At 43.1% G+C, this 11,227-nt stretch overlaps 1 protein-coding gene across 1 annotated transcript in view; it reads left to right on the plus strand.

Annotated features, from left to right (window-relative positions):
- The window catches only part of LOC308605374 (pyruvate dehydrogenase phosphatase regulatory subunit, mitochondrial), a 38,815-nt gene that overhangs the window by 22,046 nt on the left and 5,542 nt on the right, over window positions 1–11,227 (plus strand). The window contains exons 11-17 of the mRNA XM_081215309.1: window positions 1,596–1,751; window positions 1,955–2,088; window positions 2,705–2,853; window positions 3,332–3,444; window positions 4,789–4,883; window positions 6,287–6,376; window positions 10,728–10,910. Coding sequence (XP_081071435.1) covers window positions 1,596–1,751; window positions 1,955–2,088; window positions 2,705–2,853; window positions 3,332–3,444; window positions 4,789–4,883; window positions 6,287–6,376; window positions 10,728–10,910 — 920 coding nt within the window. The remainder of the gene's footprint in view (window positions 1–1,595; window positions 1,752–1,954; window positions 2,089–2,704; window positions 2,854–3,331; window positions 3,445–4,788; window positions 4,884–6,286; window positions 6,377–10,727; window positions 10,911–11,227) is intronic.

Below are 11,227 nucleotides of genomic sequence, written 5' to 3' on the forward strand. Positions count from 1 at the left end.
CTTCTTGAACATTCCCAGCATTGCCTCCTTTCCACTTTGCTATGTCAGAATGAATGCTCTCACTCCCCACTTGGTCTTTGAGATCAGGGTTTGCTTTCCAAGGCAGAGAATTTGCCGAGTTAGTCTCAAAGCTTCAGGCTCCTTTGAGTGACTCTCGTCATTAACCCATCCTATGCTAGCAAGATAGGAAACCATTTCTCATGTAAATACCAGACATACATTCCTGCTCTTTCTCCTTGTTTTTGCTTCTCTCTGACTTTGAAGGATTGGACGCTTTTAACTTGTTACTACTTTGTCTTGGCTTTATTTTCCAGTGTGCCCTTTAGAGATAGCTTTTGAATCAGGAATTGAACCAAATCAGATTGTAATTTCATTTTTGTATACCAAGGAACTATTTTCAGACTTGACAAAATATATCTATTTGGGGAATAGTTCAGGACTAAGATTCTGCATTGGCTGTGACCAGCATTCTTGTTTAAGGATGGACTGCTGGTTTAGTAGCTAGAGGTTCCATTAGCAATGAGGCCTTTGGATGACCTTTCACACCTGTGTGCTCACTTTTGGTCTGTGGCAGAGAATTCACATCCATGGGAGTTAAAGGACCTGGAAGCAGTATGTGTAACTGCTAAGGTTCTTTAGTGAATATTTTGGTTACGGTGTTGAACTGTTAAGAGTCTAGGTTTCTACATCTATCGTTACTTTGGAAGCTGTGCAAATCGTAAATGAGCTGGAGCTTCTTCTTGATGATACAGTACTTTTGGTGGCCGCCTCTGATTCTCATGAGATGGAAGTTGCAGGCATGATAGAAAATGGGGAAAGGGAAAGTAGAACCTAAAGCCCAGAGGAGACTGTCACAGTATAAGGACGCCAGCTTGGTTTCCTTCTCTGTCATCTCCTAGTCTCCCCCCACGCTGATGTACCTCTTGTTTGGCCTAGTGTGAAGTCCGGTCTTCTCTCTGCAAGAGACTAGAGATCACACTCTTTCTGGATATTTTACTTATTCACTGTTGCAGATTGGACATTAGGAGAAATGAATTCTGACCCTCCCTTTGTAATGTAAATAATGTCACTGGGACAATACTTTGCAACCTGTCAGATTTCAGAACCACCAAATCAAGGTATGCTGTGTGCCCTTTTGCTTCAGAAATGGCTAAATATTAGGAAAAGTGTGTAACAGGTCTGAGACTCCAACAACACGGGCACTGGAAAGAATCAGGTGCCATTTTTTCACACTTTGTAACCACCTGTGTCCCGTGTAGACATAACCTTCATCTCTGCTGGGAGCTTAACAAGGTTTAGAACTCTGACCTTTCTCCCATTGTTTCTACCTACTAATTTGGAACAGTAATTATAAACAAAGATCTAGAGTTGTTATGTGACTCACAGCTATATAAGTCTGTGGAGGGGCGTTACCAGCTCTTGCAATGTGATCCTTTCTTCTGGAACATTTGTGTCACACTGGGTACTGTTTGGCAAATTAGGTTACAGCAGCCTGAAAGCATGCTTTTTTGAATAGGAGCAACTCCAGAGGCCCATGGATATTGGTGCTCAGCTCTGTGCCTCGGGCTTTCATAGACTGCTCTTCTCTCTCCTAGCTCTGCTGTACGACCTGAAGGTTCCCCGTTGGGACTTCCAGACGGGAAGGCAGTTACGCACGTCTCCTCTGTATGACCGGCTGGATGCACAAGGAGCCAGGTGGATGGAGAAACATGGATTTGAGAGGCCAAAGTACTTTGTGCCACCAGACAAGGGTAAGGAGGCACATTCTCATTTTTGGTTTGGGGGGTTTTTTGTCTTAAGAATAGTAAACCTTGTTTTTAAATGTGTATAGCTAGTCTGTCTTCCTAGGAGAATAAATAATAAAAACCTATTATACTCTACTAATCTATCAAGGAGACTCACCAGTACAAGTCCCCTGCTTTTCTGTCTTCCTTTGGTTTTCTCTGTCCTGTAGACCTGTTGGCCTTGGAGCGGAGCAAGACTTTTTACAAGCCGGACTGGTTTGAGATTGTGGAGTCCGAAGTCAAGTGCTGTAAGGAGGCCGTGTGTGTCATTGACATGTCCTCTTTCACAAAGTTTGAAATAACAGTAAGTATGTGGGAACCAAAAGAACAGGTTTGGGGCTTCCCTGGTGGCGCAGTGGTTGAGAGTCCGCCTGCCGATGCAGGGGACGCGGGTTCGTGCCCCGGTCTGGGAAGATCCCACATGCCGCGGAGCGGCTAGGCCCGTGGGCCATGGCCGCTGAGCCTGTGCGTCCGGAGCCTGCGCTCCGCAAGGGGAGAGGCCACAACAGTGAGAGGCCCGCATAACGCAAAAAAAAAAAAAAAAAAAAAAAAAAAAAAAAAAAAAGAACAGGTTTGGAAACCTGCATATTTATTGAATGCCTCTTGGTTTTCATCTGTCAGTTCAAAGCAGACTAAGAACTCTGATATATTTTAGTGTTTCACCTGTATTATAACATTTTTTGGAATTTTTAGCTCTTTGTTTCTGGTTCTTTTTCTGCTTGCAGAGGCTCATTTGACACTAGAATCAATAGCTAGCCTTCTCTGGAGCTCGTTGCAGTGGAGCAAATCTGCAGATACTGTTGCACGAGTCGAGTACCGGCTAATTGAATTTTCTCCGCAAGTGACTTTGCTTGTCAGGCCGCGTTACCGGCCAGAGGTTCTCATGTTGGTTCTCTCTGCTTCGTTCCCTAACCCTACAGTCCACCGGGGATCAGGCATTAGAAATTCTCCAATACCTCTTCTCCAATGACCTTGACGTGCCCGTGGGCCACATCGTGCATACCGGCATGCTCAACGAGGGTGGAGGGTACGAAAATGACTGCAGCGTAGCGCGGCTGAGCAAGCGCAGGTGAGCCGGCTGCCACTCCGCTCCCTCCGCCTAATGGCTGTGCACAGCCGAGCGCTCAGCTCACCTCTCCAGGAAACTAGTAACACTGAGGACAACAAAACATGTCGTTAAGTCACAGCCAGTTCATCAGCAGCCCAGCACACACACACACACACACACAAAAAGCACCAGGAGGAAAAAAAAAAAAAAAACCCACCAGATTAAACTTGGTGTGGAAAAATTAGTTACTCTACTGAGGAAAAATGCCTTATCTTATGTTAGTAGGTCTGTATAATTTCTTGGCACTAGCTGAAAGCCAGAATCTTCTGTTTTGTCATTATGTGGTATATCCTAGAAGTATGTGCTGTTGGCCTTCCCTAAAAGCTAAGAGATCATTCACCAGTATTCTGTTCGTTGCTTTGAAACTAGCTGAGAACTTACTGCTTCCTGATCATTTTCCTGCTGCCTGGTTTTGATTACTTTTGGGTCTCACTTTCAGTTTCTTCATGATTTCTCCAACCGACCAACAGGTCCACTGTTGGGCCTGGCTTAAGAAATACATGCCAGAAGACAGCAACCTGATTCTGGAGGACGTCACCTGGAAATACACTGGTAAGGGGGCCCTCTGTAGTCAGCTGAGCGAGGAAAAGCCAGCTGATCGAAGTTGATCCAGATCTGTCTTCTCCATTTGCCTTCTCTATATCTGATATTCAAAAATGAGTGTCAGAATTAGAATCTTGGAAGAGGATCCTGGTCATAGAAAATTGATCTCTAATGCTTCCCCATGTTGTTATAAGTGAAGTGTGAGTGAGTTAGTGCTTCAGTTTGTGTTTTGTTTACTGCTGTATCCCCTACAGCCAGCATATCAGAGTGCAAATATTTGTTGAATGAATGAGTGACTCATTATTAAAGTATTTTTATATTTATTACCTAAGTATTATTTTCTTCAAAATTTCCCCTTAGTTTTTATTTTTTCTTTAATGAGTAAATACTTTTTAAGGATAGATAACTTAATTTCCGTATTATCTCTTCCTCAGCAGTCTTCTCAGGGAGCAACCCCTCCTCTTCTGCCACCTGATTCCAGCTTTAACCCCTCCCTACCCTCAGTGGACCCCGGCCCCTCACCTCCACCAGGCCCTCATCCTCAGTTCATCGTGGTAGCAAATACGATTACCTTCTTGCTACCAGATTAGAAAACTATAGAAGCTTATTGAAGCAAGCCTATTTTCTAGTCCATTTAAGGGTATTTGATGTGTAATTAGCTTAGGTGATGTCATAAATGTGACAGAATCCAGGCTGGGTGGGCAGCTCTCCTCAGGGCTCTCCTGGTACTGATTTGGGTTTGGGGGTTTTTCCATCATGTAGCCACATTGGGAAGAGGAGGGGAACGGGAATTGTTTTTGTTTTATCTTGTTTTTAAATATTTATTTATTTATTTGGCTGTGCCGGATCTTAGTTGAGGCACGCAGGATTTTCATTGCGGCCCACGGGATCTTTAGTTGCGGCATGTGGGATCTAGTTCTCTGACCAGGGATCAAACCCGGGCCCCCTGCATTGGGAGCGTGGAGTCTTAGCCACTGGACTATCAGGGAAGTCCCAGGGAACAGGAATTGTGCAGGGCCAGCCCCGGGAGTGGGCTCCTATCCCCCGGCCTCATGATCCCAATCTAGTTGCAAAGGAGGCTGTGGAGTTTTGTCTTCCTTTGTACCTAGGAAGAGGCAACACACTAGCCAGGCTGTCAGATGCCAGGAGTCAGTAGCAGCATTTAGCAGCCCTGTCAGGAGAAGTGTATTTGCCAGAATCAAGGTCCACCCTAGGATTGCCTAAGCAAATGGACATTTTCATGGTCGTGCCACCCAGACCTGGCCATAGGTGAGCAAGTCCAGAGCAGACCTTTCCCATTGGTTCAGCTATTCACCTAGAGCGGCCAGACATCTCTTGTTCTTTTCCGTTTAGCCCTCAATCTGATTGGTCCTCGAGCTGTGGATGTGCTGTCTGAGTTGTCCTATGCCCCTATGACTCCAGACCATTTCCCAAGTCTGTTTTGCAAGGTGGGTACTAGTAAAGTTCTAGTTTTTAAATAAGCAGGGAATATTTCTTTTATAGAGACGGCAAGTACATGTTCTCACTATGGTGTTAATACCCACAAAGCGTGTTCTGACTTTTATTAAGCAAACAGAATGACTGAGTAAACCCATTTCTTTATTTTTCAATCTTCATGTTCTTCTTGTTTAATAAACATTGATATCTTTGAAGACCTAATTTCTCTGAATATCAGTTCTATATATTTATTGATTTGTGTAGAGGTGGATTAAAATTTTAAGTTATAGTATTATGACGCGGATGCCAAAAAATGCCAGTCAGGGTCAGGTCCCTTCTCTCCATGCAGTGCTTCCTCTTTTCCATACACAAAGTAACTTCTGTGTATGTGGCACCTTCAGGTAAGAAATGGTTTAGGTGAATCCCTAAACAACTTACTTAATTTTCTTTCTTATACTTGGCAACTAGAGCTGAGTGAAACAAATTGTAACTGAATAAAAGGAATGATAACGGAACACACTCTCTGGGAAGCGGCTGATTAGAGAGGTCCAGACAGACATGTTTTGGCAGCCTGTAACAAGCAGCTTCGGGACAGTTACTGATGGGATGCTCTTTGAAGTTCAAACCGAAGTTAGGATCCACCTCTTAAGTGATTTTACAGCTCTCCTTTTTCTCCATGGCACAGTTAAAGCAATAGGAAACTCTGTTAGCTGGCAGCAGACCCTGTCACAGTACATTCTTTGCTCCTTGAAGAAGTAACCCACATGCGTGCGCCTACAACATTCTATGCCATGCCTACTCCTCGTGGAAACAGTCTGCTTTAGGGCCATCTGGGGCTTACAACTTCCCATTGCAGGAACGGTGATTGAGTCAGGGGCCCCTTTTGGGTAACTGAGCTGCCGGAAACACGTTTTGAACATGAGAAGCCCAGTCTCTTCCCCCAGGGTAGCAGGTGAACGGTGTTCTTTGGTCATCCGGCATCATCTTCTGTGGGGCAGGTACCCAGGACCTGTCTGCCAGGTCCGCCAGAGAACACATTTGCCTGGTCTTCATTGCCCCCGGCGTCTCTGACTAAAACAAATCTTCAGCACGACTTTGTAAAAAGAAGTATTTCATGCTTGTCAAAGCCTTTGCCTCCACTTCCCTCCAGTAGCTTGGCTGGCACTCCTGAACTGGGGCTGTTCATGAGAAGAGGCGTTGGATAGGCTGTGCTCTGTGCCTAATGACCCCAACGCCTGGAAACAGACTGTCTTGAGGGAGAAATTTTCATTCACATGTAGCTCCATTAGCGTCCAACACAGAGTACAGAGCTAATGAGAGGGGTTGCCTCAGGCATTCATTCTTCTAACAAACATGGAGGGGCCCACTTCCCCTAACGAGTTTCCACGATGACCTTCTCCCTTTGTTTCCACAGGAGATGAGTGTGGGCTACGCAAATGGGATCCGGGTGATGAGCATGACTCACACGGGAGAGCCAGGATTCATGCTTTACATTCCTATAGAGGTGAGAACCACGAGAGGATGGGTGCTGGCAGGGTTAGAGCGCCATGTTTGACCGGGCCTTGGTCACTGAGGTAGGCTGCGTTAAAGAGATTTTAACGTTTTTAGCTAAGTTATGTACTTTTTTTGTGTAGGTAATATATTTACATGGTCTAAAAAGTATTCAGTGCCACCCGACTAGTTCCCACCAACCACCACCAGTGATATAATTGTTAGTTTATATCATGTCAGATTTTTGTGCATATGGAAGCAAGTTCAAAGACGTATTCATAACCCTCTGTTTTAGAAACACAAATGGAGGCTTACTGCTGTTCTTCATCTTGATTTTTTTTACTTAGCAACGTAGAGATTTTTCCCTGCCAGTACCTAAAGAGAAAGAGCTTCCTTTTTCTTTTTTTCTTTATTTTTTAATGAAAATGATATAGTATGCCATTACGTAGTTGAATCGTAATTTATTTAACCAGTTCAGTACTAATAGACATTTATAGGGTTTCTAGTCCTTTGCTGTTATAAAAAATTTTGCAGTGTACAAGAGTGTCTTTTCCTTTATTGCTTGTACCAGCACACAGAGTTGTCAGACTTTGGGCTGATGGGTGCAGTTTCATGCAAGAGATCAAAAAGCTACTTTTCAAAACCCATCTCACTCCGAGTAAAAGCCCATCTGCAGGGCCCACACAGCTCTGCCGACCCTTCTCCACACTGCTGCTCCTCATCTCGCCCTGTCTTCTTGCCTCTCACTCCTTGCTGGACATGCTTCTGCCCCAGGGCCTTTCCACTTGCCCTTCCCCTTTCTTTGGCATATCCCTCCCCCCTGTAGAGCCTCCCAAGCTCACAGCCACACCTGCTTCAGGTCTTATTCACACCTCACCTTTTTTTTCTTTTTAATTTAAAAAAAATTTTTTTTGGCTACGCCGCATGCCTGTGGGATCCTAGTTCCCCAACCAGGGATTGAACCCACGTCCCCTGCAGTGGAAGCACAGAGTCTTAACCACTGGACCACCAGGGAGGTCCCCACACCTCACCTTTTTTTTTTTTTTTTTTTAGTTTTTTATTTTTGGCTGCATTGGGTCTTTGTTGTTGCGCGCGGGCTTTCTCTAGTTGTGGCGAGCAGGGACTACTCTTCGTTGTGGTGCGCGGGCTTCTCATTGTGGTGGCTTCTCTTGTTGCAGAGTACAGGCTCTAGGCGCGTAGGCTTCAGTAGTTGTGGCATGTGGGCTCAGTAGTTGTGGCACACGGTCTTAGTTGCTCTGTGGCATGTGGGATCTTCCCGGACCAGGGATGGAACCCGTGTCTCCTGGCAGGTGAACTCTTAACCACTCTGCCACCAGGGAAGTCCCAGAAGGGTTTTCTAAATTTTACTTTTTATTATGGAAATGTTTCATATGTTGCAAAAAAATTTTTTTGTAGGTGAATTGATGAATCTTTTGTGGCTTCTAGAGTTTAATACATAGAAGGGGCTTCCCCACTAGAGAGTTAAAAATTTTTTCCACTTCTGGTGCTTTTATAGTTTGTGTTGTTGCTATTTATGGGTTTGTGTGTTTTGTTTTTTCATATTTAAATGCTCCAACCTTTTGCACCGTCTCTTGGTACACTTTATGAGCTATGGATCAAACTATTTTTTCTAACATGGATGACCAGCTGATGTGAGATTCTACCTTTATCACATACTAAGTTTCTATATATATTTAGATTTATTTCTGGACTTTTATTCTATTTGTGTATCCAGTATCACATTGTTTTAATTACTGAGTCTTTATTGTGTATTTTAATACTTGGTAATGCTTATCCTCCCTCATAGCTTGGAAAACTCTGGAAAAGAATAATTCCTGTTTCCTTATTTTTCCTTATAAACTTTTATAATCATCTAGTTAAAACAAAAACACCCTGAGTTTTTGGATTGTGTTACGTTTGTAAATAAGGAAGAATTGACATTCTTATATGCGTTGAATCTTACAATCAAAATATACCTTTCTTTATGTGGTTTTTTTTTTTTTTTGGTGACCTTCAGAGGTATTTTAAAGTTTTCTTCATGTAGATGGTGTACATTTCTTAAATTTATAATATTTTGGTGGTTTTGCTGTTGTGAATGGGAAGGGTGTCTTTATTCCGGTGTCTTCTGATTTACGAAAGCTTTTTTCCTTGTATATTAATGCTTTAACCTATTTCCCTCCTAAACCATCTTACTGTTTATAGCTGTTTTTTAGTTGATTCTCTGGAATTTCCAGGGTTCGGTCTTACCATACACAAACAATAATAGTTTTTGTTTCTTAACAATTTTTATTCCTGCATTTTCTTTCCCTTGTCCAGTTGTGACAAGTAGCAGTGACCTTCAACCTCGTCATGTTCTTGACATTAGTCATACTACTCATGGTGTTAGGTTTCCTTTTAATTACTAAATGAAGCACGGATTTACCAGCCCATGAAATTTTATCTGCTTTTCCGCACTCAGAAGTATTATAACAATATTAAGGTGAAGGAATTATTCATGATTTGAGAAGAGTTGATATGCACGCAGCTAATACATTTTGCCTGTACTGAAGTGCCATATGGTCATTCAGGTGTTACCACCTGCTCCTGGGTCATTAATCAGCCAAGCCCGTCAGGAGGGAGAAGCCCTGTTTTCTACCCAATTTTCCTGGGCTGGTCCCATTTTTATGGTTTTCTGTGAGTCCAAGAGGTAATTTGTGCACTGCTTGGGTTCTTTTCAAGCTGGCTTTTGTCCTCAAGAAGCTTATACTTGTCTCTGAGGAGCTGCCTTCCAAAGCCTGGTGGCAGATAGCAGATTGGTTTGTTCACACTCAATTCCTGGCATCTAGTGAGAAAATGAGTAAGTAGTGGGAACCCACTTTTTGCTTTGCTCTTCTCTAGCCCAAGACTCTCACCTGCTTTAAATCTTTCCTCCTTTGTTGTCTTAATTCAAGTACGGAGCATTCAGCTTGAGACACTGAACCCGCCCGAGATACAGCTCATTCTTACTCTCGTTTCCCAGCCAGTCTCCAATGGTCTCCTCCACCCACCTTTGCTATTTGCAGTGTTTCACTTACACACATACCACAGGCTGTGTTGTACCCAATAGCTCAGACTCCCTTTTCCACATCTAAAGTTGTCTTGATCACAGCGGTCTGTTTAGTCAATGCCTGTTCGGCTGCAGTAGTGCAGTTTATAGAGCAACATACACTGCCAGGATAAAGAATTGCGATACCAATGAAGCAGATTTTTGTTTTTGTCTTCACCCCCCCCATTTTATTGAGATATAATTTACATACATCATTGTATAAGATTAAGGTGGACAGGATAATGGACTGACTTACATAGACTGTGAAATGATTACCACAATAAGTTTAGTTACTAGCATCCATCATCTCATATATAGACACAATAAAAAGAAAAAAAAATTTTTTTTTCCTTGTGATGAGAACTCTCAGGATTTACTCTTAATTCTCACGTGTCACACAGCAGCGCCACCTAGTCATCATGGTGTGCATTTCGTCCCTAGTACTTACCTTGTAACTGTAAGTTTGTACCTTTTGACCACCTTCCTCCAATCCCCACCTGTAACCACAAATTGATCTCTTGGTCTATGAGTTTTGTTGCTATTTTGGTTTTATTGTTGTTTAATAGTTTGGTTTTTTTTAAGATCCCATATATATAAGTGAGATTATACAGTATCTGTCTTCCTCATTCCTCTGTGTCTTGTTTTCTGTTTTACAGTTTTTAAAGTAAACAGTGTAGTTTGTTGTTGGGCTTTTAGACTTAACAGTATTTGATTATTTGCTTTCAATTTGGAAAACTTTTGTTCGTTTAAGTTATGTGATACTTAAACGTGTCTGGAACCAAGAACAAAACATGAGAGACTGGATATTGTGGGACACGGGTAGGAGAGCTCTGATTTTTGGGGTCCTCTGTGACCCACTCTAGGTCTCTTAAGATATGCCATAATCCGTGTGACAAATCAGAGTTGTGCATGCATGTCTCGTTATGTGTAACACCAGTTTCGCAGCATAGGCCAGTGCATGAGGGAAGGAGCAAGTTCAGGGAACTGGCGCAAGAGAACAAAGCCAGTGGAGGATGCATGGCTTTTGGAGAGGCAGTTACGAGACTGGTCGTTTACAGAAGAGAGCTTCTGTGAGTTATTATTTAATAAGTGCTATACTGAGATCCTAGACATTTTAGAGAAGTAAAAAGATAAGGGTGCTGCTTTCATGGAGCTTAAGCCTGGGCTGCAGCACTTTGGTTCCTGAGGATTGTAAACAACCTTCTCCAGGTAACAGTGTCAGCCATCAGGCACTGTCAGACAGATTCCGTGTTTAATTCTGAAGGTCTGCTGGTCACTGACCTTTTATCTCTCCCTCTAGTACGCCCTGCACGTATACAACGAAGTGATGAGTGTTGGACAGAAATATGGAATCCGCAATGCTGGGTATTATGCTCTTCGTAGTCTCCGGATTGAAAAGTTTTTTGCCTTCTGGGGTCAGGATTTAAACACCCTCACCACACCCCTGGAATGCGGACGAGAGTCTCGGGTGAAGTTAGACAAGGTATTGTACCTGTGCGCACTCCACTCTGCCCTCAGCTTCCTGAGCAGGGAGCCTGCATGAGAACAGGAAGAGCTGAGGTGGGAGGAAAAGTGTATAGGTGTTGAGACCTCAAAATGTATCCATGGGATAAAACACTTAATATGGAAACATCATAAATAGACAACACTTGTTTGGGGCACTTTACTCTCTTTTAGACTGAGTGCTTTCTGGGCAGTTTTTCTGAGTTGATTGTGGTAATTCATTAATATGCCACGAATATATGTACAAATGAGTCACTTTAGTCACTTTACATTCAACTGCGTTTTTTTCGTAATCAT

This window comes from Mesoplodon bidens, assembly GCF_964165515.1.
Source record: "Mesoplodon bidens genome assembly, chromosome: 18".
In the NCBI taxonomy this organism is placed as follows: Eukaryota; Metazoa; Chordata; class Mammalia; order Artiodactyla; family Ziphiidae; genus Mesoplodon; species Mesoplodon bidens.